This window comes from Pan paniscus, chromosome 18 (genome assembly GCF_029289425.2).
Source record: "Pan paniscus chromosome 18, NHGRI_mPanPan1-v2.0_pri, whole genome shotgun sequence".
Lineage (NCBI taxonomy): Eukaryota > Metazoa > Chordata > Mammalia > Primates > Hominidae > Pan > Pan paniscus.
In genome coordinates, this window is record NC_073267.2 from 66,316,829 (window position 1) to 66,343,263 (window position 26,435).

Consider the following 26,435-nt stretch of genomic DNA (forward strand, 5'->3'; position numbering starts at 1 on the left):
TTTTATTTTCTTTTTTTTTTTTTCCTTTGAAATTTTGTTTACATTTTTATCTGTGTAATGGGAAATACCATCACTAGCTCTTGGGCCAGGGAATGAGAGGCTATGTAGATATTCATTATTTGGTTAAATTGACCTTAATTAAAAATCTACCCAAAATGAGCCAGGAAACAAAGCCTTTGGGAGTTACTTTTATTTAGATATAATATTCCATATAGCAGAGTCACGATTCATTTTCACATTTTTATTTGAATGTGAAAGTCAACCTCAGCCTTAGAAGATATAAGATTTGTGTGTGAAATATCAAGCACTCCATGTCCTCCTCTTCTAGAGTGTGACTTAAGTCCAGATGGTCCAAGACCATCCCCCAAATCATCAGCTCTGATTGCAGGATTCATCAGTTTGCCGTTCTGTTGCAAACCCAGTGGAGATAAAAGCATAGACCTAGAAAAAGCCTTAAGAAGGAAGGTTGCAAGTGCCCCCAGCTTGCACTTAAGGAAGGGGTAAACCTTGCCACTGCACTCCTCTGTAGCTGCTCCACTGTGAGTTGACTGCTCGGACTTGTACACACCCCTCCTAGAAAGACGTTTAAGCCCCTGTTTCCCTTCTCTGGTGGTCAGTTCCTCTGCTCAGACGACCCCCTTCCCCACTCATTAAGGTAATTGGCCAGGCAGTCTCATGGGTCACGTGCTGAGTCTGCAATGTACAGAATCCAGACCACCACATGGCATCAGCACCATGGGTGTTTGCTCCCTGAGCAGTAGTTGTCACCCATCATTTGCTCTGTTTCCCCCACCATCAGTCCCAAAGCCCTAGACTAAACCAGAGAGCAAATTAGGTCGTGTTTGTTCCTGAATGGGCCAACTGGAGCCTTGAGACACTGGGCAGTGGTCTGCTCTGCTGGTTTGATGGACGGCTCCCTGAGGTAGACTCTTTCCCAGCAGAATATTAAGATCCCCAAAGGGTCACCAAAGGTGCCTTTGCTTGTAGGGAGAAGTTTCTGTCTTGTCACAGGGTGTGGTCATCCCCACTGTCCCCCAGTTGTTAAAATAATTGTTACCTTTTCTTTTGGGAAGAAATAATCTGTAGATAATGGAACCAACTGCTGCTTATCAGTAGGATTCCATGTTCCAGGAAGGATGCGGCCTGAGGGTCAGTGGAGCTGTGTTCTGCCTTCCTCCTCTAGTCCCATCTTGTCACCCTGGAGGACTATCTTCAATTGAGCTTTACTAGAAAGTCTTGAAACATGAGCCCTGCAGAGGCCTTGATTTAGCAAGTTGTGCCCTGCTTATATGTGCTGATTTAAGCTAATCAAATGATTTAATAGTGCTTTTTAAAAAAGAGTACTCCTGGCCGGGTGGGGTGGCTCACACCTGTAATCCTAGCACTTTGGGAGGCCAAGGCAGGTGGATCACCTGAGATCAGGAGTTCAAGACCAGCCTGGCCAACATTGTGACACCCCGTCTATACTAAAAATACAAAAATTAGCCAGGCATGGTGGCAGGCACCTGTAATCCCAGCTACACAGGAAGCTGAGATAGAATTGCTTGAACCCGGGAGGCGAAGGTTGCAGTGATCTGAGATTATGCCACTGCACTCCAGCCTGGGTGAAAGAGCAATACTCCGTCTCAAAAAAATAAAGAGTACTCTGGCCGAGTGCAGTGGCTCACGCCTGTAACCCCAGCACTTTGGGAGGCCAAGGCAGGCGGTTCGCTTGAGGTCAGGGGTTTGAGACCAGTCTGGCCAACATGGGGAAACCCCGTCTCTACTAAAAATACAAAAATTAGCTGGGCATGGTGGCAGGCGCCTGTAATCCCAGCTACTCGGGAGGCTGAGGCAGGAGAATCACTTGAACCCAAGAGGCGGAGGTTGCAGTGAGCCGAGATTATGCCACTGCACTCCAGCCTAGGCGATGGAGTGAGACTCTGACTCAAAAATAAAAATAAGAGTACTCTGGACTTTTCATAAAGTGCAACTTAGTGCTTTGTTTTTCTAATACTAGATTTTACTTGCGGATAGAAATATAACAATGCCACAAATGAGAAGGCTCAAGTTGTTTAAATACATGTTTGCTCCTGGCTTACCTCTTCTTCACTATCCCATGAGAATCGTGGATTTGCCTTTCCTTGCATCCTGCAGTTCTCCTTGTCCCAAAGAGAACTGCACACCAGCCCTGCATCCAGGGGATGAGGTTCTTTGACCTGTAGATGAGTCCTAAAATGAGAAGGGAGAGAAAAGCAGCCAGACCTTGAGCTGCTCTGCTAGGGGAGCTGTGAGTTGGGAGAAAAGTGGTCACTGGTTGGCAGTTAAGGACTTGCTGAAAGAGACATTTGTAGGAGAAAGAAGATAAGTAGGTTCATACCAGAAGGGCCAGGCCTCAGATGGAGCAAATCCCAGTTCTTGTCCTACAAGCTGATTGTGCGATTGAGCACAGGCCTCTGGAATTGTGCAGAGATGAGAAACAGGCTGAATTTGCAAGGCCACAACATCAGGTTGTCATGTACCCATCATTACAGCTTATGCCCAGAAGTCCTGACCCTGTGACAGGTTATTATCTTAAAAACTCATCTTCAGCCCACTTTTTCAGAGAACTAACTCTTTCCTTAGATGTTGGGCCAGGATTTCACTATTTACCCAGAGAAACTAAGAGAAAGTGGCACTAGGCGTCTTGTCTTCCAGATGTGAGATTTCGATCTTTCTAATGAAATTGGGGGCACTTTGAGACTGTCAGGGTTTGTTCCTGTCTCAGAATGGCTCATAATAAACTCACTGAAACACTCAGAGGAAAGTACTGACTTGATCTGGATCCTTTTCAGAGGCCTGGAGATTTAATTTCACAGATTCTCTTCTTTTGGCTCAACAACAACAGCAACAAAAAACTCTTTGACTCCCCAACCTCAGAGGGAAAACTGAAGCGAAACTGGTGAGCTCTGCCACAGCAGATGCCTTCCTTTATCACTCATGAGCTGGGCGGGCTCATCAAAGAGCAGGAAGTGCGCATTTTACACTGGGGCCAGGATGCAGACCCAGCTCCTGTCCTCCGCGAACTTACAGTCTAATTAGAGCCTCTTAAGGACAATTTGGCAGCCACTGTTAACTCTTGATGCATCATTTAAATCCTAGAACAGGCAACTTTAAAGCAAAGAACTACAGACTTTTCCGCAGTGTCCAGCATTTGCTGACCAAAAAAAACCTGAGGGTGATTTTTCTCTCTTTGAATTTTTACCATTGCCTGCACCTAGCCAGAACCCTTAATACTAAATTAGCGTTATATGCAACTCTGCCAACGCCTTCCTGCTTTAGACTGGATCTCTACTATCCTTTTTCTCTACTAGGCACCAGAACCTTTGTCTAGTTCATTAGGTGGTTCACATCAGTTGCCAAATTTCCAGCATGCCACTCAGGAAGTGACTTGAGCATGCTGAATGCTGAGTCAGAAAATGAACCCCTGGGCTGGCGGGTTGACCCAGGCCTGACAAAGTCTTGGCAGTCCCCACACTGACTGCGAACTCTCCCTTAGCCTCAGTCAGCTGGGAAAGGAATTGAGCCCTGTGTCAGCAAATTGGGAGAAAGTGTTACATACAAAATTCTTGATGGAAATGTGTGTTTTATATCAGAATTGGGCTTTTGTTCCTGCATCTCAGAAATACCAGGAAGAAGTCAGCATCTCATTAAACAGGAGTTGTCTAAACTGTGGAAGAAAATATCCCCCATTCTTTATCCTACGCTGAATCCACAAGTCTTCCCATCTTCCGCCATCTTCTGACAATTCCATAATATATTGGTATCCCTCACAGGGCAGGGACAGGAAGGAAATAAATCTTTCTGCCACTTGTTTCCAACTGAAAAGGAAAAAAGTTAAAAATTACTACAGTGTTCTGAAAAGAGATTTCAAGTGGTCTGTGCTGCTTTTTTGCCTTGTTACGCACATAACTTGTGACTGGCTAGATAGGCCACATGTATTTATCAGCCAAGATTCCATTGCCGCAGATCATTTCAAAACCTCTTTGTGTGCTGGGCCGTGCTAGGTAGCTGGAATATCTGAGGTAAATTAAGCACTGATTTGTTCCCAGAGTTGTGCATAATTCTTTAAAAGTAGGCTCGTTTTTTTTCGTTTTTTGTCCAGGATCACCTAAGTGAAGTACTTGTGGTTCTAAGTTGCTAACCCAGAGAAAGAGGATATTTTCCTGTCCTAACCTTGGTTTTTGCAATATGCTTCTCCTGTGTGCCCTCTCTGGGGTATCTGGCCCACAGTAGATTGCTCAGCAGATATTTGAATGAGCAGATGCTTTGCTTTGTCCTCCTGTGCCAAGCTCCTCCCCACATCCTCTGGATCAGCTCCACGTGCCTAGATTCAGACTCCGTGATTCACCGTGGGGGCCCTTAATAGGCATTCAGTCTGAAAGAAGGTGGAGGAGAATAATGTCTCCCAGGATCAGATGAGACTCAGGGCTGTTCCTTCAAAGACAGAAACTTGCAGAGCTGCACAGCAGCAGGGAAACATTGAGAAGGGGGTGGAAATTTGATGTACTGTGAATAATGAAGGCCGGATCTTTAAAAAGAAAAAGGGACGGGGTGCTGGCAGAAACCCAGCTCTGCGCTAGCACAATCTGTACGCCTGGCTGCCTTTGCCCTTGAGCTTCTATTTCTTGGGGATGGGGAGGGCAAAAAAGTTTGCCCCAGACACTGGCTTCTGTTTGAACAGGAAGTGGGGAGCCAGTGATCCCAGAGGGGACTTCAGCATCAGAACATATGCTTTGGTGGCCTCAGCAGACCTGGCCTAGGCAGGCTTTCAGGTGGCACCCAGGGGCTTTATGGCCTGCAGGTAAGTCCCCTTCATCCGGGTCAGACTTAGCAAATAAAAATATAGGACACTCAATTAAGTTTGCATTTTGGATAAACAGTGAAGAAGTTCCTAGTGTAAGTATGTCCCAGTTCTATGTGGCTGCCCTATCTGGGCTTGCCTCTGCTGATACTAGCTGCCCAGAGACCTTCAGGCCTGCCATGGGCTGCCGGGAACTCTCTAGTGGAATTGGATTACCCTGATTTTGTGCATTGTTTGTGCTTGTGTGGGCATCGGAAATGACTGAGATACGCAGTTTTGAAGAGCTAGGCAGGCAGCTGAGCGGGATAATGTGGGCCCCAGTTGACCTCAGTGGCTGTCATCTACTGTGTTTTTCAACCAGGAATTTCAAATACTGTGTATTTTAGAAAGAAAGGAAAGAGCCAAAGTACAGCCTTTTCTCACTTGATCAGTAACTTGTGTTAGAAACTCAGTGGGGGAGAATTCTTTGCATTTTTCAGTTGACTGATTTTTTTCCTTTTTTTCTTTTTTGCTTTTCTCGAGTCACTCTGTGTGGTGCTTGTGGGAGAAGGGAGAGGGTGGGAGAGCGTTGGTGGATGTGTTCTGCATGTTCCTTTCTGTACAGTAACTTCTGCATTTACTCTGTTTAGGATGGTTCCTTCACCACTATCCCTGTCTGTAGCCAGTAAATTTCTGGAATATTCTCCCAGAGTGCCATGTGCCCTCTTTGTTCAGTCCTTCAGTGGAGCAGAAACCTCTCTCAGGCCTTTCCTGGGAATATCTTTAGCTGAGGCACAGCCTGGGGGCTCCTCAGAAGGTGACAGAAGTGCCTCTACCTGGCCTCGGGGGTTAATGAGCCAGGCCCCTTCTCCACTCCCTGCAAAGAAGGCTCCTAAGGCCTATCCAGTCCCTGGGTCTGCGAAGTCCCCAGAGGTCTCTGTAAGTACAGGACTCCCATCCCAGCTCTGAATTTGTGCTTTCTCCCCCTGAACTTCAGAATTCTTGGCGGGAAAGGTCAGATTCTGACTGTGGTGGGACAGTAAGTCAGAAGCATTCTGGTGATAAACCCAGCATGTGGCATGCATTCTGGGGGCTAGGAACAGCTAAGATCTGTAACCCGTTATTTTAGACCTTCAGTGGAAAGCATTTTAAATGGGGGTTGAGAGCCACTTATTGGCCTTGGGGAAGGGGAGCCGGAATTTGGGGGCCATGTTTTGGTGGGGTGGCAGAAGAGGCTTGGGCCTGACCTTGGGACAGATGTCTCCTGCTCTCTTAGACAGTAGCTGCCTGTGCTTTTGACCAGGGCAGATGTTTTAGGATCTGGGTCATGGGATTCTGCTCAAGGATGTGCAGATGGCTAAGGAGGTAGGGTGTTCATATCTCTCCACCTGGAGACCTGCCCTAACAGGAGCTCCGAAGTGACGTGGGTCAGCTGCCCAGTGGCCCAGTGTGCTATCCCTGAAGGGGCTCCACACCTGTGTGCTATCCCTGAAGGGGCTCCACAAAAGAGTTTCAGCCCCTCCCCTTTGCCTGGGGCCCTCAGCTTGTGCTGGCATCTGGGAGGCCATTTCCTGATGAGTCACCTGGGAATCTGGGCCTCAGACCCCATCAGCCGGTTTAATGGCCTCCTGTGGGATGGCACAGCACCTCCTGGAGCTGGGGCTGGCAGCCTGTGGCTGTGGAGGGAGACTCTCAGGGGCTGGGAGCAGATGGAGAGAGGGCCTCTGGGGGTAAGGGTGGCCCTGTTTATTTGGGTTTTTTTTTTTTTTTTTTTTTTGAGACAGAGTTCTTGTTGCCCAGGCTGGAATGCAATGGTGCAATCTCAGCTCACCACAACCTCCGCCTCCCCGGTTCAAGTGATTCTCCTGCCTCAGCCTCCCAAGTAGCTGGAATTACAGGCATGCGCCACCATGTCCAGCTAATTTTGTATTTTTAGTAGAGACAGGGTTTCTCCATGTTGGTCACGCTGGTCTCGAACTCCCAACCTCAGATGATCCGCCCACCTCAGCCTCCCAAAGTGCTGGGATTACAGGCTTCAGCCACCACGCCCGGCCTCAGGTTTCTTAAGAGCTATAGGCTTTTCAGTGGGGTGAAGATTCTTTCTGGGTCCTCAGTTACAACCATTAAAATGCCACCCAGATGGCAAGGGAAGAAGACAAATTTAAGGCCATTGGTCCCCCCAACATGAGTGGCACCTCAGCTGTTCCTGGAAATGGCCAGGTTTGCATAGAAGCCCTGAGAAGCAAACAGCCACAGAGAAATATGAGGACTGATGGTGGGAAGTGAGGCCCCAGAGGCTGGGGAAGCTGCCTGCTGGGAGTGCTATTGGGGAGAGACATTTTCGTTGGAGAGGTTGGCTGGAAATTCTTTTTCCTCAGTTTTCCCAAATGTCTCCTTCCCGTAGCGCCAGTCTAGAGGCATCACCCCCACCACACCACTGACCCTACCACACTCGGGGTGGGTCTCTGATCAGCTTGACGGAGCAGCTGGCTTGAATTTTTAGGAAAATTCGAACCAAACCAAATAGAGCACTTTTTTCCTTCAAAAACAGACGTTTAAGATGTGGCCCTCTGGTGGCTGGCAGCTGCCAGTAGCATCAGAAAGCACAAGAATGTCAGACTTCTTTGAAAACTAAATTCTGCAAGTAAGGGTCTTCCCAACAGCAGGAGGCGGAGGATGGGAAGAGGGAAAGGTAAGGAACATGGAATGACCGTGCCCTGGCCGGAGGGAGCAAGTCCTGGCCAGGCAGCCACCCTGCACCACAAGGCTTCAGAGCTTGGGAGCTGCGAGTCCTTCCATTGCTCTGAACCAGTTTGCTCTTGTAGGAAGCAGGCACGCCAGTTTCTATTCCATCAGGCCACTGGGAAGAGGAAGTTAAAACCTGTTGCCTGTCGCACAGGGGGCTCTCCATAAATAAACGTTCATTGTGGCCACCCAGCTCCCTGCCTTGTGGAGACGGTCTCCAAGGCTGTAGGCATGTCCTCCACCACTGGGCTTCTGCCCTTCACAACAGGGCCTGCACATGGGTGCAGGTCAAATCAATGACTCCCACCTCAGGGATGCCTTTTTTTTTGATAAGAGACAAAATTAGGTCAACATTGATGAGCCAAAAATTTGCTAATGGGGAAAGACATTGACATGTCAAGTTCAACTTGTGGTTCCTGTTTGTTTAGGAACTGCCAAGTGGAGAATGCAGTTCAACAAATGTTTAAGGGTCTGCCCTGTGCCAGGCATTGTTCTAGGCACAGGGTCACAATGGTGACCTGAATCAAGATCTCTGCCGTCAAGGAGCTTCCTTCTTACTGGGGTGAGAGACAATAAGGGGCCTCTTCCTATAAGGGTCTCTCTTTCCAGGCTGACTCAAGAGCTTCACTCATCCATTTAGCACCCACCATGGCCCTTGAGGCAGGCTCCCACTCTGTCACCTAGGTTGGAGTATAGTGGCACGATCTCAGCTCACTGCAACCTCTGCCTTGGGGGCTCAAGCGATCCTCCCACCTCAATCCTCTGAGTAGCTGGGACTACCGGCACGTGCCACCACATCCAGCTAATTTTTATGTATTTTTTGTAGAGACGAGGTTTTGCCATGTTACCCAGGCTGGTCTCGAACTCCCAGACTCAAGTGATCTGCCAGCCTCGGCATCCCAGAGTACTGGGATTCTAGGCGTGAGCCACCGTGCCCGGCCCACTGTGGAGTGATTTCTGAGACTAAGGTGCAATCCCTGCTTTCTGAGGTTCACTGTGTGGTTGGGGAAAAGAGAGAAGCAGGTTATGTACGTGTGCACACAGACACCATAATCAAATAGGAAGCCTTAAGAAATGCCACAAGGAGCCTGGCACGGTGGCTTACACCTGTAATCCCAACATTTTGGCGGCTGGGGCAGGAGGATCACTTGAGCCCAGGAGTTTGAGACCAGCTTGGGCAACGTGGTGAAACCCTGTCTCTATTAAATACATATATACAAAAATTAGCCAGGTGTAGTGGCATAAGCCTGTAGTCCCAGCTACTTTGGAGGCTGAAGCAGGAGATAGCTTGAACCTGGGAGGCAGAGTTCAAGGCGCAGTGAGCCGAGATTGAGCCACTGCACTTCAGCAGCCCCTGTGACAGAGCAAGACCCTGTGTCAAAAAAAAAAAAAAAAAAAAAAAAAGCCACAAGGAAGGGCCATATGAAGGGGAAAGATTCTGGCCAGGATGCAGGAGCTGTCTGCAAGTGACCAGGATTCAGACCTACAGGGATGGGAGAACACTGTGTGGGTGTGGCCATCCTGCTAGCCCAGGATGCAGGGACCCCCAGGTCCCTTCGGCCTGGCTGCAGCTGGCCTGCTTCATATGCCCCAGCGGTGTCGTGCAGCTGTTAATCTCTCCTATGACCCTGAAGCAGGAGAAACAGCAGGACTCAGGTGAGTTGAGGGGCCTGCCAGAGGTCCCAGGCCTCATGTTTATCCCTTCCCTGGCCAAGCAGAAGCCTGACTAGGGCATCTCCCTTGTTCAAGAGGTAAGTGTGTGGCAGGTATGGAGGGCACCTGGGGTGTATGTGGCCCATGAGGCAGAGAGATGAGTCAGGGGTGGTCTGACTTGGGGGCACACACTTTCTGTGCAAACCAATAATTATAAGGTTACCTGTTGTCCTTGGGCAATGAATCCAGCACAAAAGGGCTGGTAGCCAGTTTATGTATTCCTGTGTCTAACCAGGAGAGAAAAAGCTCTTTAAAAGCATTTTACAACATGAAAGATAACTTTAAAAAAAAAAACAACTTGAGATCAGCAATCCCTTTATCAAGAAGAGCCAGATTCTGTGCTGCACACAGCCTTAGTTAACGTCTTCTTTCTTCTAGCTCACAGCGCCAGCCCTGCAATTCACAGCCCTGGCTTCATCTTAGAATCATCCAAGGAATTCTTGCCGCTACTGATTTCCTAGCCCCTGCCCCCTGAGCTTCCCACTTAATTGGCCTGGGGAGGGGCCGAGGCACTGATTCTTGTTTTTTAGAAGTTTTCCGAGTGATTTTCATGCCCTGCTAGGGTCAGGAACCATTGCTGTGACTGAAGCAGGGAGTGATGAAGTAGGCCTGTGGATCTTTCTAAATGTGGAAATCCCCCAAACCCCTTCCCCAACACAGATTTTCATACAATGTCTGAGATGTACTAAATAGGAAGATACAAATTCTATCTGGTTAGGGAAAAACATGCACCACCCCAAGTCCCATTGGGTCAGCTTGCCAACTCTATACCCATCAAGGTCAAAGCCAGCCTAGCCGTCCAACATGGTTTTTAATGTTGGGAAGTTAACCATTAAAAATGGCATCAGAGGCCGGGCGCGGTGGCTCACGCCTGTAATCCCAGCACTTTGGGAGGCCTAGGCAGGTGGATCACTTGAGGTCAGGAGATCGAGACCAGCTCGGCCAACATGATGAAACCTCGTCTCTACCAAAATACAAAAAAATTAGCTGGACGTGGTGCGCGCGCCTGTAATCTCAGCTACGCGGGAGGCTGAGACAGGAGAATGGCTTTGGAGGTTGCAGTGAGCCAAGATTGTGCCACTGCACTCCAGCCTAGGCAACAGAGTGAGACTCCCTCTCAAAAAAAAAAAAAAAAACACACATTAAAGAGCATCATTGTGTGTGAGGGGCTCAGGGGGCACATTTTTAAGGAGATCACAAGTGAATGAGCACTTGACAGCTCTGGCTGGAGCCCGGGGACCCTGATCAAAGATGCTCTTTCCCAGTGTTCGGCTGCCCCTGGCCTTCCTGCATTCACCACTGGCAGGCACGTGCCCTGAATGGGCTTGTCCCGAGCCTCTTCAGTGCACAGTGCTGCTGCTAACTGCAAGCTCCTTCGGGGTAAGGAGCCGACTTCTGTTCTCCAGGCCACCCCTCAAACTTCCTGCTGTGGGGCTCCATACCCTGCAGGACCTGCACCGAGCCAGAGCATGAAGGTCCACCATGGCCCCAGCCTGGAGTGCAGACTCCCATTGGAGGGAAGCCCCTGTGTCTTCTTGCATCTGAACCCTGGGGTGCTGGGTGACCACTGGCAGAAGATCCTTTACAGCTCTGCTGGGGGATGGTAAGGAAGTAAGCCGCTTATTTCAGGTATCTGGCGGAGAGTCAACCAGATGATGTTGGAGAGCCTCTGGACACTGAGCTTCTAGGAGGCTGAACGTTCTCTGCTTTTACATGCATGCAATGCCTGTCAAGGCCTGGGCTCTGATGACTCTAAAAGCCAACTCTTTGCGTTTCTGCTTTTGGACCTGAGCTCCTCCTCTTCCCACTCTTCCCTCTGCCTCAAATTTTAAAAATTAAAAACAAACCAACATACAAAAACATGTAGCAGCTGCCCTTACCAAAGAGCACTGCCTTAAACAAGTAGAGGATGAGTACATTTTCTCCCACCTTTCTTTTCTGGTAGTTTAAGGGCTAGAACCAAAAAAAACCAGAAAGTTTACATTTGCAGAGCATTATTAATGTCCTCCAAAATGCTGCTTTCACAGATCCCCTCTTAATATCATCGGAAAACCCATGGCTGGGTAGAATTATCTCCATTTGACCAACAGTGACCTAAAAGCACCAGGTCAGAAAGCAGGCTGTACAGATCTCAGCCAGGCCTCTCGGCTCACATCTTTCCTCACTCCCTGGACTGGGCCTGGCTTGAGAGAGTGGGTTGGGGAGCTTAGCTTTCAAAAGCAGCTCTGAGATTCTAGGCCTCCTGCTTCTGGTCACAGGAGCAAGTCATAGGCCCCTAGACTCCAAAAATATCCATTAAAGAGTGTTCTGATTGGAAGTCTACCTGTGGAATTCAAAATGGAACAGAATGATCATGTTTCCCCTATTGCTTTCAAGAAAAAAAGAAAAGGTTTCCAATGAAATTTGAAAATGAAAGGCTGGCCAGGCACAGTGGCTCACGCCTGTAATCCCAGCACTTTGGGAGGCCAAGGCAGGTGGATAACTTGAGCTCAGGAGTTCGAAACCAGCCTGAGCAACAAGACCCTGTCTCTACAAAAAAATATTTAAAAAATTAGTTGGGTGTAGTGTAGTCACAGCCTGTAGTCCCAGCTACTTGGGAGGCTGAGATGGAAGGATCACTTGAGCCTGGGAGGTGAGGCTGTGGTGAGCTGTAATCGTGCCACTGCACTCCAACCTGGGTGACAGAGTGAGACCCTGTCTCAGAAAAAAGAAAGGTCAAAGATAGTGAAGACAATGGGTTCGAGTCCTTGGTTTCTTGGAGAGCACATTGGCAGAGTCATCAGGGTGGAGGAACATATGCTTGTGTCTGTTATTACAGGACTGAATTTTTATTAGAATTACTGCTCCAGTTCGTGTTGATGCAGTAGGGCTGAGCACCAGCTAAACCTGCATGGACAGATAAAGAGTTGATGGGGATTTATTTATTTATTTATTTATTTATTTATTTATTTATTTATTTTTAATGAGAAGAGGAAGAAGGGAAGAAAGTAAATCTCACTCTTTCATCAGGTAGTGACTACTGATCATCGTTGTGCTTTCTGCCTGGAGCTGCCACGAAGCTCCAGGCTAACATTGGACTTTGTCCTTCTTAAATAATTGCTTATCTTTTTGCTTTCTGTGTCATCTACTTCACTCTACCCTGGTACAAGCCAGAGGAAATCATCCTCTCTCTGAACCCGTGTAGCATTTTATCCAGGGATTTATGTCTTCCCGCCTCAGCTTGTGGCTATTTGTTGGCTACCTCCTCTGATGAACTGTATGCTTCTGAGGATGATGACCATGCCTTATCCTTCTGTGTGTCCTTCAAAATAGCCAGATTGTGTTTAATGCATTATTAATATCTACAAGTATGGAATGAATGTTGGCTAAATAGGGTTTTGTTGTTTTTTTTTTTTAAGTCTGTCCGTGAAGAAAAAGGAACTAGGAGTACTCCTTTCTTTCTTTCTTTCTTTTTTATTTTTTTTTTGAGACAAGATCTCAGACTGGAGCCAGGCAAACACAGTTCACTGCAGCCTCAACCTCCTGGGCTCAAGTGGTCTTCCCACTTCAGCCTCCCAAGTAGCTGGAACCACAGGTGTGCACCACCATGCCTGGCTAATTTTTAAAATTTTTTTGTAGAGACAGGATCTCTCTATGTTGCCTAGGCTAGCCTTGAACTCCTGGGCTCAAGCAGTCCTCCCACCTCAGCCTCCCAAAGCTCTGGGATTACAGGCGTGAGGCACCACACCTGGCTGGGAGTCCTTCCTTTAACAATGAAAATGTCTTAACTCATCATATATGTTTCCTTTTTTGCTTTAGCTATCGATAGCTTCAATTACCTTAGTGTCCAACTGCTATAACATTGTCCAGGTAGAGGACCAGGACTGCAATAGACACAACTGTGTGCTCCTCAAGCCTCAATTTCTTTCTTTTTTTTGAGACAAAGTCTCACTCTGTCACCCAGGCTGGAGTGCAGTGATGCAATCTCGGCTCACTGCAACCTCCACCTCCTGGGTTCAAGCGATTCTCCTGCCTCAGCCTCCCAAGTAGCTGGCATTACAGGTACCTGCCACTGCGCCTGGCTAATTTTGGTATTTTTAGTAGAGATGAGGTTTCACCATCTTGGCCAGGCTGGTCTTGATCTCCTGACCTCGTGATCCACCCGCCTCAGCCTCCCAAAGTGCTGGGATTACAGGCGTGAGCCCCTGCACCCGTCCTCAAGGCTCAATTTCTTGGTCCTGGTTGCTGGAGAGGTTGCAGTCCAGCCTCTGGCTTCCCAGGCCTTCCCAGTGCTCAGTACCTCCATTGTTTCTCTGCACCCCCTGCATTGTACAGGTTTGTTTTTTTTATGTCTGTTCCCCTCTTCCCCATGAACATCAAGTCTGTGAGCCCCTTGCGGGCAGGGACCCAGATTCCACCATATGCACCCCTGAGCCCTGGTGCCATACTGGCCTGGGGGAGCCATTGGTTGGGGAAGATGTTGTATGGGTTCATCACTGTCTCAACACCGGAGGAGCCACAGCCCAGAGGAGGAAGCCGGCGGAGTTCTGGTATCGTTGCTGCAGCTGGTGTTGTGAATCAGGCCGACGAGCAGCGCATCCTCTTACCCGGCTATTTCACGACACCAGGGTTGCATCATACCCATCCTCTCCAGGCGAGCCTCGTGGGACCGGGCCAGACGCAAGGACCTGGGGATGGGGTTGGGGTGGGAGTCTGTGTGTGAAAGCTTGTCCTCTGTAGCTCACTGGATCTCAGCCCAGACTGCTCCTCAGAATCACCTGGCAGCTTTCAAAAAACTCTGATGTCTGCCCCTCACCTCCTCTTGCCCAGGTCCACAGAATCTCCAAGGTGGGGCCCTGGAATCAGCATTTGTTAGAGGTTCCAGTGTGATGCCGAAGTCTGTGAGTAGTCAAGGGTGGGCCTTGGAACTCATAGCCGGGGTCATTGTCTGTTCCAGCCTGATTGTTGCCATAGCCTTCACCTGGCCCTCCCTGGCCCCATTTCTTTCTGCCTTGCACCATTCACCACACCACTGCTGCCCTGGGCCAGCTTTTCAGAAACAGATGGGGCCTGAGACCCCAGGACAAAGGCCAGGCTTCTTACCCTGGCCTTCAAGGCCTTCCCATCAGGGTTCTCTACTTGGAAACAATACAATAATTTCCCCCATAGAGCTCTCCCGTGTCCCTCCTTCCTTTGAATCCTGCCCCACACAAATCCACATGCTGGTTCTGTTGGCTCTGCCTTCACAATCTGTCTCAGCTCCCAAACCTTCTTACCATCCTGCCATCCCACAGCTATTCCCCAAGTCTGGCCATCACTGTCCTGTACCTTCAATGGACCCTGACTAGTTTTTTTTTTTTTTTGAGACGGTGTCTTATTCTGTCGCCCAGGCTGGAGTGCAATGGGGAAATCTTGGTTCACTGCAACCTCCGCCTCCCGGGTTCAAGCAATTGTCCCACCTCAGCCTCCCGAGTAGCTGGGATTACAAGCACCCGCAATCATGCCCAGCTAATGTTTGTATTTTTGTAGAGACGGGGTTTCATTGTGTTGGTCAGGCTGGTCTTGAACTCCTGACTTCAGGTGATCTGCTTGCCTCAGCCTCCCAAAGTGCTGGGATTATAGGTGTGAGCCACCATGCCCACTGACTAGTCTTACCTAGCCCTTCTCCCTCAGCCCATTCTCCAGACAACAGCCAAAATAAGCTTGTAAAAATAAACCTGACCATTGCAGAATAGAATAGGACACTTCTAACCCTGGCCTATAAGGCTGGATGTTCCCTTTTACATGTCTTGAATGCCAACTCCTTGGTCCCTCTGCTCCAGCCACACAGGCCTCCTTGCCAGTCTCGAAGCCCACACCACAGTCCTGCCACAGGGCCTTTGCACATGCTTTGCCCTCATCTGGAACCCCTGTGCTCATACCTGCTCACATGTGGGTGGCTCCTTCTCATTGTTGGAGCTTGGCTCGAATTTCTCAAAGAGGCCTAATGTACCCTTCCTAAGAAAAAAAAAGCTTTGTTTTCTTAACAGCACTTATCACTAAATGTATTATAATACTTGCTTGTTTATTTACCGTCTCTTCCATTAGAATGTGAGCTCTAGGAGGGCAGGGTCTCTGTCTTGTTCCCTGTGGTGCCTCCCTTGCCTAGCACAGGGCATGGTATGCAGTGGGCACTCAATAAACGCAGTGGAATGAAGAAACAATTGGATCCCTTTTAGCCTCATCTCCCAGTATTTCTTCCCTCCTTTCCCCACCCCACAGCACTATGTGGGCCTCAGTCCCACTGCCTCTCCCCCTGCAATGACCACACCCCTCCTGAGCTCCTTTCCCTCCTCTCCCCTGTCATCTCCCCTCCACCCTCACCCACACACCTCCCTTCCCCTCTCCCCTCTCCTTCCTCTGGACAGCGTTCCTCCTCTGCTGGCCAGTTGCATGATCTCCTTGCTGGTCTGTCTGCCAGGTTAGGCTGTGAGGTCCAGTGCTTGGTACACAGGAGGAGCACAATAAATGCTGAGTTGCCTCTGTAGCCGCAAAGACAGGAGGCCCCGAGATTCTGAGGTTGCAGCAGGGCCTTCTGTCCTCACCATTTCAGGACCTGCATCTGGGGTTTCTGCTTCTCTGGGGTTTCCGCATCTCTGGTTTCCTGACGGCTGAAAGTTTCAGTTTCTTCACTGCTCCTGTTCTGTCTGAGAGCCAGGAGATCCGAGGGGCCCGCTGCACTCAGCCAGGGGCGAGGGATGCCTGGTAGAAGTGTCATTTCTATTTTGCTGCTGCAAAGCTGATGTTCACCCAGGTCAATTTCACGCTCAGAGTCATACAGAAACGGCGAGAACTGAGACTCTGTGGCCAAATCAAGGGCTTTGTTCCAGGTACATAGAACCTCAGATCAGAAAGGCCTGGCCCATGGGTTCTCCTGGAAGCCAGAGTCCTGAAAGGTAGGGACTGTGTGTGACCTAGCACTGTGTCCCCACCAACCATCAAAAAGAGTGCCTCTGTAAACATTTCTGAAATTGATTAAATTCCATCCAAATGCAATCTTCCCCTTCCTGGGGGTCTGTGCTTTGGGACAAGGTGTCTGACAGTCTCTTGGCATGTCCTATTGATGAGTCCTTCCAGGGGACCTGCTAAAACCCTCTCTTACCCCATAGAGAGGCAGAGGGGCAGAAGAGGTTTCTTGAAGCAGCAAATGTACCCCTCCAGAGCAGAAAGGGACTTTGGAGCTGTCTAGGCCAGGGTTTTCTGGAGGGAGGAGCAAGTGACTTGCCCAAGGTCACCCTTGGCAAGCACAGTCAGGGCCCCTCACTCTGCCCAGGACCACAGCACTGCTGGAAACCAGCCCAGGCCCCCTCAGGCTCCTTCCTCTGTGAGATCTTAATCAAGAATTTTCCACAGCTGCCCAGGGACAGGGTGTGTAGGAATGGTGTGAGCAGATAAAGGGCAGCTATGATTTTCGCCAGTCAAATGGCAGTTTAAAAGGGAGACGAGTGATAAGATCTACCCCGAGGGCCCAATGGGAGGTAATGAGCAGAGAGAGGCCTCCACAAATCCTCTCCCCTAACAAAGCCAGGGTGGGGCCCTCAAGCCTTCAGCCCCACTGGCAGATGCCTCTCTGAGGAGGGGCTGGGAATCCAGGGAAGTGGGTAGGGAGGCCTGTGGGTCATTAAGAGGCGCCCTGAGAAGATTTAAAAATTAACACATATGGTAAATGTATAAGCTTTGCAAAAAAAAAAAAAAAGTGCACAGTGATCGTAACCTTTGGGGTTTGTCATTGAGGTCCTGTTATCCTCAGCTCACCTCTAGATGCGAAACTAGAGGCCGAATGCTGAGCTGGGAGGGCCTGTGGAGTGGCCACTTTCATCAGCCCCGCTTGGGGTCATTCTGTCAGCCAAGGATTTCCATGGAACCACCCTTTGCCCTCTTCGCTTCTGCGTCCCCTTCATAATTCAACAAGCGTTTGTCGAATACCCACTCTGTACTGTTTTGTTGCTTGGGATTATCCCTGAACAAAACAGGGCCAGATCCCTGCGCTTGTGAGTCTAACAAGGTGGATGAAATTTCTGTCTCCTCCCTAGAAAAGTGCACTGACGTATGAAAACTTATCCATGATTTTGTGGGACTCCTAGACACTCATCTTGGAGGTGGATTCCCCAACAGTGTTTGCTGCCCTAACACAGGCTGAGCATTTCATCTACCCCTTCTGCCTGGCCCTACAGCTGGGTGGGTACACCTGTCCCCAGCACCTCTGGAAGAGGAGTAAGAGGTTAGCAAGAGGGACAGAGTGAGCCAGCCAGGCCTTCCTGTGAGTTCTCAATCATCCAGTGCTGACTGGCTGTTGGGGGTCATGGAGCCCTAAGGATTTCGAGCACCATGGAGCCAGTCCTCTGGGGGACCTGTGTGAACTCTGTGAGCCCAAGCCCGAGAGGCAGGGCTAGGGAGGGAGAGGAAGTATGTCCCTCCATGTCCCTCCCAAGGATGACCAGAGCTACAGCATAAGCCAAGCTCAGATGTCTACAGCTGGCAATAGCCTTTCTATCCCCTGCCTCTAGGAAGAGCAACTTATTCTCTAAGAATCAGGTCAGGGGTCCCCTCCTCCAGAAGCCTTCCCTGGTTGTCCCTACCCTGACCCTCCTCCAGGGACATCTCTCCCATTGCTACCTTCACTACACAGCTGGGCTGATCTGTTTCCATGCTGATTTCCTGAACGAACTTAGCAGCATCATGAGCACAGGCGCAGTGCCCACCATGTGTGTCCTTGGCTCCTGTCGCCACCTATGGCATGGTGGGTGGTCAATAAAAGTTTGTTGGGTGAATGGCTGCAAGATGGAAACCTCAGCAGAGGTGACAAAGAGATCAGTGATTTTCTTATCAGCCGCTAGATCACCCCACTCCTGAGTAGCAGACTCCAAGATAGGGGAGTGTGTGCAGGGCATTCAACAGGGAGCCTCTTGTGGTCAGTACTTGTGGGTAGAAGGGAAGGAAGCAGGGCTGGGCAGAGGGAGAAGTGAGCTTCGGTGTATACCCAAAGCCTCAGCTGGGGCAGGGTGTCAGCTCTTTATAGCCACATCCGTCAGTCATTGAATGCTGGCCTCTTGGAGGAAAGGTGACAACAGGTGAGGCCAGCACCATAGGGGCTGACACTGAGAGCCCTCACAACAGCTGGGAAAATACGCCCTCCATTTCTGGTGACACATCAAGTGTGCGCCCACTAACTCATCTCTCCAGACCCTAACTCACCTCTTTCATCCCCTGACAGCTCAAATTTCCACCACTGCCTCCCTGCAATGGCTTAGGCACCTCTGGTAACAAGAGTGCTGCTCCCATGCCACCTGCATGCAAGGTGTGGCCTCAGAGTGCTGGCAAAATCGGGTCCTGATCTGGTCCAGCACTGGTAGGGTGACTGCTCCTATGGGAGCTGGGGTGCCCTGTCTGGGATGGCTTCAGGAGCCAGGAAAGGCGCTGGCTCCCCAAGCTTTATAACCCAATGGCCCTGCAGGCAGGGCCCAGGGAAACATGGCCCACACTTTGGGTGATGCCTAGGGGCCCTGGAGGCCACCGCCTGGTCCCAAGCCCCAGGGCTTGTCAGTCTATTGGTGGATATGGATTACAATTCTGACCTGCTGAGCTCTGGTTTGGAGTTACTTGTAGATGTCTCTGGAGGTACACATAGACATTGGGAGATAGGTTGGAGCTAGAGAGACTAACTTTGTGTGTGTGAGAGTGTGTGTGTGTGTGTGTGTGTGTGTATGTGTATATATATACATCTTTTTAAATGTTATACCAGCTAAGCGCAGTGGCTCACGCCTGCAATCCCAACACTTTGGGAGGTGGGAGGCTGAGGTAGGAGACTCACTTGAGTCCAGGAGTTTGAGACCAGCCTGGGCAACCAGGGTCAGGTGGTTGGGGTGACTTGAGACCCCATCTCTACAAAAAGTAAAAACAAATTAGCCAAACATGATGGTGTATGCCTGTGGCCCCAGCTACTTGGGAGGCTGAGGTGGGAGGATTCTTGAAGTCTGGTGGTTGAGGGTTCAGTGAGCTGCGATTGTGCCACTGCACTCCAGCCTGGGTGACAGAGCCAGAACCTGTCTCAAAAAAAAAAAAAAAATTATATAATACATCTATTCAAAACTACTAAATAATTTTTTTTTTTTCGAGACAGAGTCTTGCTCTGTCGCCCAGGCTGGAGTACGATGGCGCGATCTGGACTCACTGCAACCTCTGCCTCCTGGGTTCAAGCAATTCTCCTGCCTCAGCCTCCCAAGTAGCTGGGACTACAGGTGCCCACCACCATGCCCGGCTAATTTTTGTATTTTTAGTAGAGACGGGGTTTCACCATGTTGGCCAGGCTGGTGATCCATCCACCTCAGCCTCCCAATATTAAACAAATTTTTTAAAACCAAATACTAATATGAGAGGTTTTTGAACTCTCATAGAGTAGGACCCAGAGTGTGTCCTCAGGCTAAGGGAGGACACCACCCCTCATATTGTCTTATGCCCAATTTCTGCCTCCAAAGAAAGAAAAAGTAAAAATTAAAAGGCAGAAATGAAATCCACAAGCAGACAGCCCGGCGCCACACCCCGGGCCTGGTAGTTAAAGATCCAGCCCTGACCTAATCGGTTATGTAATCTATAGATTACAGACATTTTATAGAAATGCACTTTGAAAATCCCTGTCCTGTTTTGTTCCAATCTAATGATCGGTGCATGCAGCCCCCAGTCACGTACCCCCTGCTTGCTCAATCAATCACGACCCTCTCACACGCACCCCCTTAGAGTTGTGAGCCCTGAAAAGGGACAGGAATTGCTCACTCTGGGAGCTCGGCTCTTGAGACAGGAGTCTTGCCGATGCCCCCGGGCCGAATAAACCCCTTCCTTCTTTAACTCGGTGTTTGAGGAGTTTTGACTGCAGCTCGTCCTGCTACAAAGCCACCAGGCTATCTCTAGGATCCCTTATGGGGCCCCTCAGGGTCCTCTCTGACAACTCCTTCTTGGATCCTGGCTGAAGATCTCTGCTGCCCCCAGACTCAGAAGAGCCACTCCAGGACTCAGGGAGTGGCTGGCTTTGGGCCAGCCCAGCCCTCCAGATCCAAGGCGGGTCCCCTATCTCCACAATCAAATGGTGTTCTGCCTCCGGCCCTGTCCGGGGACCCTGCTCACCAGCCACAGGCGGTTTAGGCCAACCTCCCTGCCTCCTCCCCAGTGCAGACGCAGCCTATAAAACCACCCTGTGTGTCCTTGCCGACCCTGGCCCCTCCCTGGACACCCAGGCGACAATGGCAGAACTGACCACAACAGAGACGCCTGGGGACGCCACTTTGTGCAGCGGGCGCTTCACCATCAGCACACTGCTGAGCAGTGATGAGCCCTCTCCACCAGCTGCCTATGACAGCAGCCACCCCAGCCACCTGACCCACAGCAGCACCTTCTGCATGCGCACATTTGGCTACAACACGATCGATGTGGTGCCCGCATATGAGCACTATGCCAACAGCACCCAGCCTGGTGAGCCCCGGAAGGTCCGGCCCACACTGGCTGACCTGCACTCCTTCCTCAAGGTAAGTGCTGTCTCAGAAGACTGGCCACTTCCTTGCGGTGTGACCTCGACCCAGCTACCTAACCTCTCTGAGCCTCAGTTCGGTCACCTGTGCCATGGGGATGGAGGAGAGTCTTCTTCCTGGGTTGAGAGGCCCCAGTGAAATAGTGGAGCTGCAGAAATCTGGGCACATGTTGGAATGTATATTAGCCAATCACTAGCAACCCAAAGCTAGAGTGGGAGGCCTAGAGAGGTAATGAGCTTCCAGTGAGTAGAAGCATGCAAGCAGGTTGCACACCCCTGAAAGAGACAGGGCAAGAAGGGCCTGGGAAGGTTCACCTCAGAGAGAGGGCTCGCCGGGTTTGCTGCCCGGGAGGCTGGACTGTGAAGAGTGGAGGGCTGGAAGGTGGATTGTCATGACCCCTGTCTGGCCTCACTTTTCCCATATGACAATTGGGCTGAATTGTTCTTTTTTCTTTTCTTTTCTTTTTCTTTCTTTTTTTTTTTTTGAGACGGAGTCTGGCTCTGTCGCCCAGGCTGGAGTGCAGTGGTGTGATCTCGGCTCACTGCAACCTCCGCCTCCTGGGTTCAAGTGATTCTCCTGCCTCAGCCTCCCGAGTAGCTGGGATTACAGGAGTGCACCACCACACCCAGCTAATTTTTGTATTTTTAGTAGAGACGGGGTTTTGCCATGTTGGCCAGGCTGGTCTTGAACTCCTGACCTCAAAGGATCCACCCACCTTGGCCTCCCAACGTGCTGGAATTACAGGCATGAGCCACCACGCCCAGCCCAGAATTGTTCTTGATTCTGAGGCTAAGACTTACTAAATTCGCAGGCCTTTTCTCCACCCCAGAGCAAACCAAGACATGGCCCTTGGCTCCATACTGAGATGAAGTGCCAGGAAGAAAGCCCCAGAGGAGGGTGTCAGTCAGTTGGGGCACAAACTAGGAGACCTCCCAGTGCCCCAGAGGTAGAGGCCTGGTTTCAAGACCCAGCCCTCCAGGGACCAACTATATGGCCTTGGACAAGCTTTCACCTCTCCAGGGTGATGATAATCCTGTCGCCCGTTACAAGTCTGGGCAACTGCCTAATCACTTCGAAGGCCACTGCTCTCCCAGGGGGAGGAGGTGTTATGAGCAGGAGCGCCCAGGACTCCCAGTCTCCCATGGTGTCTGATCTTGGATCACTGCAACCTCCACCTCCTGGCTTCAAGAGATCCTCCTATGTCAGCCTCCTGAGTAGCTGGGACCACAGGTGCACACCACCATGCCCAGCTAATTTTTGTATTTCTTAGTAGAGACAGGGTTTTACCTTGTTGCCCAGGCAGGTCTTGAACTCCTGAGCTCAAGCAATCCACCCACCTTGGCCTCCCAAAGTGCTTTTACTACAGGCGTGAGTCACTGCTCCTGGCCTAGGGAGCATTTTAAAAGCCCCTCAAGCAGCTCAACACCCAGTGGGCTGAGGGGTCGGGGGGTGCTCGGTATGGGGCGCAGTGGTGCAGGTCAGTGGGCTGGATGCAGAGACGCTGTCCCTAACACCCCTACCTGCCTGACTTGTGGTCTCTGGGCTGCCAGCAGGAAGGCAGACACCTGCATGCCCTGGCCTTTGACAGCCGGCCCAGCCACGAGATGACTGATGGGCTGGTGGAGGGCGAGGCAGGCACCAGCAGCGAGAAGAACCCCGAGGAGCCCGTGCGCTTCGGCTGGGTCAAGGGGGTGATGGTGAGTGGGGTGTGGGTGATGCGTGATGTCCAGAAATGGGGGTGGGGTGGCAGAGCTCCATCCAGGCTCAGCTCTGACTCTCAGGCCCTGGTGGGGCTTCAGTTTCCCCATCTGTACAATGAATTCAATGAGTTAATAGATCAATAGACAATAGATTAATGCCTGCCGGGGAGTAATTAGAAGAAACTGTGTTTCCCTAAAAAGCCACCAGGGGGCTGCACTAAACACACAAATCCGTAAATGTGTTTTTCTCCTCCATGAAGGGAAGGAAAAGGTTTGCTATAGTGAGGAGCAGGATTGTTTCCAGACAGTAAGACAATCAAGGACACTTGGCTTTGGAGACATTATGGGACTTTACAGAGGGGATCTTATGGGATGTAGAAGGCTTTAGCCCTGCTCCAGGAGGCAGGAGGCTGGGGTTCTGATCTTAACGCTGCCAACTGGCTGTGCCTCCGTTTCTCCATCTGAACCACGAGCCCTCCCCGACCCCCAGATGCTCATATTCAGAGCTGGGATCTCCCTCTTGGGCTGTGTTGCCAGAGCCGGGAACGGCCCTGCCACTCAGTGGGGCCAGCGACCACACCAGCCCCTCCCACCTGGAAGCTTCAGCCTCCATCTCGGCCTCTGGCTTTGCTTTAAATTTGGAAGCTGAAGTCACAGCCACCTGAGCTCTGATATCTGCTCTTACATGGGGCGCTGGCTCACCTGGCATTTGCTGAGCTCCCTGTAAATGCCAGGCTCTGGATCAACTGCTGACCACTGGGGCCATGGTTGGGGCTGGCAGACACAGGATCCTGGGCTTGGGATGGATACAGTGAGGGCTAACAGTGCTGGTAGCCTAGCGTCAGGACTCAACGGGAGGGTGGGAAAATAGGTGGGAGGGATAGGTGGGTCTCTGGGTGCCTCTCACCCTCTTGCCCCATAGAACCAGACTCGGAACCTACTGAAGTGGGTGAAGAAGGGACCCAGGTGTCCCCAGGGCCTAGGTGCTCGATACCCTGCCATAGCAAGGGACAGGGACTTGTCGTTTGGCCTTGGGGTGTCCATCCAGGTGGCCTCTGACCCCCCTGTCCTCCCAGATTCGTTGCATGCTCAACATTTGGGGCGTGATCCTCTACCTGCGGCTGCCCTGGATTACGGCCCAGGCAGGCATCGGTGAGTGCCCCTCTGGGGAAGAGGAGGGAGGGCTTGCCTGAATCCCGTTCTTCCCAGCTTGCCTGAATCCCGTTCTTCCCAGACCCCAAGGTTGCAGGATTAAACTTGAGGTGCAGAGACCAAACGGCCAGACCTTCTCCTCCCTGGTTCAGTCTCGGGCCCCTGCAGTGACAGGGGTCAGGGTGGTGTGGCAGAGGCACGCTGGACATGGGGTCAGCAGGCCTAAGGGCTATTTGCCCTCAGTAAGCCACTTAACCTCTCAGAGCCCATTTCTACCTCAAAGCGTGCAGGTTAGAAAGCTGCACTCTGGCCGGGCACGGTGGCTCACGCTTTGGGAGGCTGTAATCCCAGCACTTTGGGAGGCCGAGGCAGGTGGATCACGAGGTCAGGAGTTCAAGACCAGCCTGGCCAACATGGTGAAACCCTGTCTCTACTAAAAATATTTAAAAATTGGCCAGGCGTGGTTGGCAGGTGCCTGTAATCCCAGCTACTCGGGAGGCTGAGTCAGAGAATTGCTTGAACCTGGGAGGCAGAGGCTGCAGTGAGCCGAGATCACGCCACTGCATTCCAGCCTGGGCAACAGAGTGTGAAACTCCATCTCAAAAAAAAAAAAAAAAAAAGCTGCACTCTGGACAGAACAGGACTCAGATGCTAGCTCTGTAGCCTGCTATGTGACTTTGGGCAAGTTTCTTAACCTCTCTGAGCCTTGGATTCCCATTAGGAAAATGAGGGTGATAACAGAACCTACCTCATGGAACCGTTGTGGCTTTTACAGGATGCAAGTAAAAACACAGCGCAGATTTGGCTCCCAGAGGTGATCACGGAGTGGTAACTGCTACTTTATTTTTTATTATTAAACGAGGGTAGCTTCCCCTCCATACCTAACAATCCAATAAATGCTGGCTCAAGGGCTCACTGGCTATTCAGAGTATGGCAGGAGGTAGACAGAGACCCATTTTTTTTTTGAGACGAAGTCTCACTCTGTCACCCAGGCTGGAGTGCAGTCGCGTGGTCTCGGCTCACTGCAACCTCCGCCTCCTGGGTTCAAGCGATTCTCCTGCCTCAGCCTCCTAAGTAGCTGGGATTACAGGCATGTGCCAGCATGCCCGGCTAATTTTTGTATTTTTAGTAGAGACAGGGTTTCACCATGTTGGCCAGGCTGGTCTTGAACTCCTGACCTTATGATCTGCCCGCCTCGGCCTCCCAAAGTGACAGAGACCCATTTTTCAGATGAGAAAACTGAAGCTCAGAGAAGGGAGATGAACGTAGGTCGCATGGTGAATGAGTAGGCAAACTGGGGCTCCTCCCTTGGGAAATGCCCTGCCTAAGCTTTGGGTGCCCCCTGCAGTCCTGACCTGGATCATCATCCTGCTGTCGGTCACGGTGACCTCCATCACAGGCCTCTCCATCTCAGCCATCTCCACCAATGGCAAGGTCAAGTCAGGTGGGCCATCCCCCTTTCCACCAAGGCCCTCCTCTCGTGGGCTCCTAATCCTGGGAACAGGACTCCCAACTTCCCCAACCCAATGGGACACCCAGCCGCTCCTGTGGTTCCGGGAGAGGGCTCTAGGCAGGCTGTCTACACCACGAGATGGCCTCAGCTATCTCCTGCCCCGTGGGTCCTGTGGCCACCCTCTCCTGGCCTCTGCCTGCCCTGAGTCCACCCCAGCCAACCGACTCATCTGGTTTCATGGTTCCCGGCTCTGCCCTGATAGGTGGCACCTACTTCCTCATCTCCCGGAGTCTGGGCCCAGAGCTTGGGGGCTCCATCGGCCTCATTTTCGCTTTCGCCAATGCCGTGGGTGTGGCCATGCACACGGTGGGCTTTGCAGAGACCGTGCGGGACCTGCTCCAGGTGAGGCCGGGGGGCTGGACCCTGGGTAGAGGGATCCGGGCAGCCCATTGCACTCTCCTCTGCCCCATCTGGGCTGGGCCCTCCTGCTGCTCTGCCTGACTTCACCCATTAGGAACCACAGCCTGATCACTGTGGGTGAGAGTGACAATCTCATCAAATAAAGGCCATTGCTTTCCCACAAGTCCCCTTTGGGGGTGTGTGTGGCCTTTAGAGCCACACTGTCCAGGCCCGTGCAGCAGCTGCTTTGGGGACTCGATGGCAGGGGTGGTGCTTGAGTTAACATCGTCCTAGCAGAGTGCACCGCACAGGAGGTGCCTCCTAGGTGGGCAGAGTCTGGGGGATGGGGAATTCAGAGGGTGGCTTGCAGCCTGGCCCATTTTCCCTCCCCAGGAGTATGGGGCACCCATCGTGGACCCCATTAACGACATCCGCATCATTGGCGTGGTCTCGGTCACTGTGCTGCTGGCCATCTCCCTGGCTGGCATGGAGTGGGAGTCCAAGGTGAGGAGGCCATGGAGGAGGGAAAGGTGGAGGTGGTCACGTGGAGAAGCGGGGGTTGCCAGGCCTGGGCCCTCCCTGGTCCTCTGCCTTTTCTTTTTCTTTTCTTTCTTTTTTTTTTTTTGAGACAGAATCTTGCTCGATGTCCATGCTGGAGTGCAGTGGTACCATCTCGGCTCACTGCAACCTCCATCTCCCGGGTTCAAGAGATTCTCCTGCCTCAGCCTCCCGAGTAGCTGGGATTACAGGCACCTGCCACCACACCCGGCTAATTTTTATATTGTTTGTAGAGACGGGGTTTCACCATGTTGGTCAGGCTGGTCTCAAACTCTTGACCTCAAGTGATCTGCCCGCCTTGGCCTCCCAAAGTGCTGGGATTACAGGTGTGAGCCACTGTGCCCTGCTGCTTTGTATCTCTTTTGTGTGACAACCTA

At 51.1% G+C, this 26,435-nt stretch overlaps 1 protein-coding gene across 1 annotated transcript in view; it reads left to right on the forward strand.

The window, feature by feature from the left end:
• Nucleotides 1–133: 133 nt before the first annotated feature.
• Nucleotides 134–26,435, forward strand: part of SLC12A3 (solute carrier family 12 member 3) — a 69,694-nt gene continuing 43,392 nt past the window's right edge. Inside the window, exons 1-6 of the mRNA XM_003823763.5 lie at nt 134–20,793; nt 22,347–22,493; nt 23,573–23,648; nt 24,997–25,092; nt 25,364–25,503; nt 25,894–26,004. Of these exons, the coding sequence (XP_003823811.1) occupies nt 20,512–20,793; nt 22,347–22,493; nt 23,573–23,648; nt 24,997–25,092; nt 25,364–25,503; nt 25,894–26,004 (852 nt within the window). The 5' untranslated portion in view covers nt 134–20,511. The remainder of the gene's footprint in view (nt 20,794–22,346; nt 22,494–23,572; nt 23,649–24,996; nt 25,093–25,363; nt 25,504–25,893; nt 26,005–26,435) is intronic.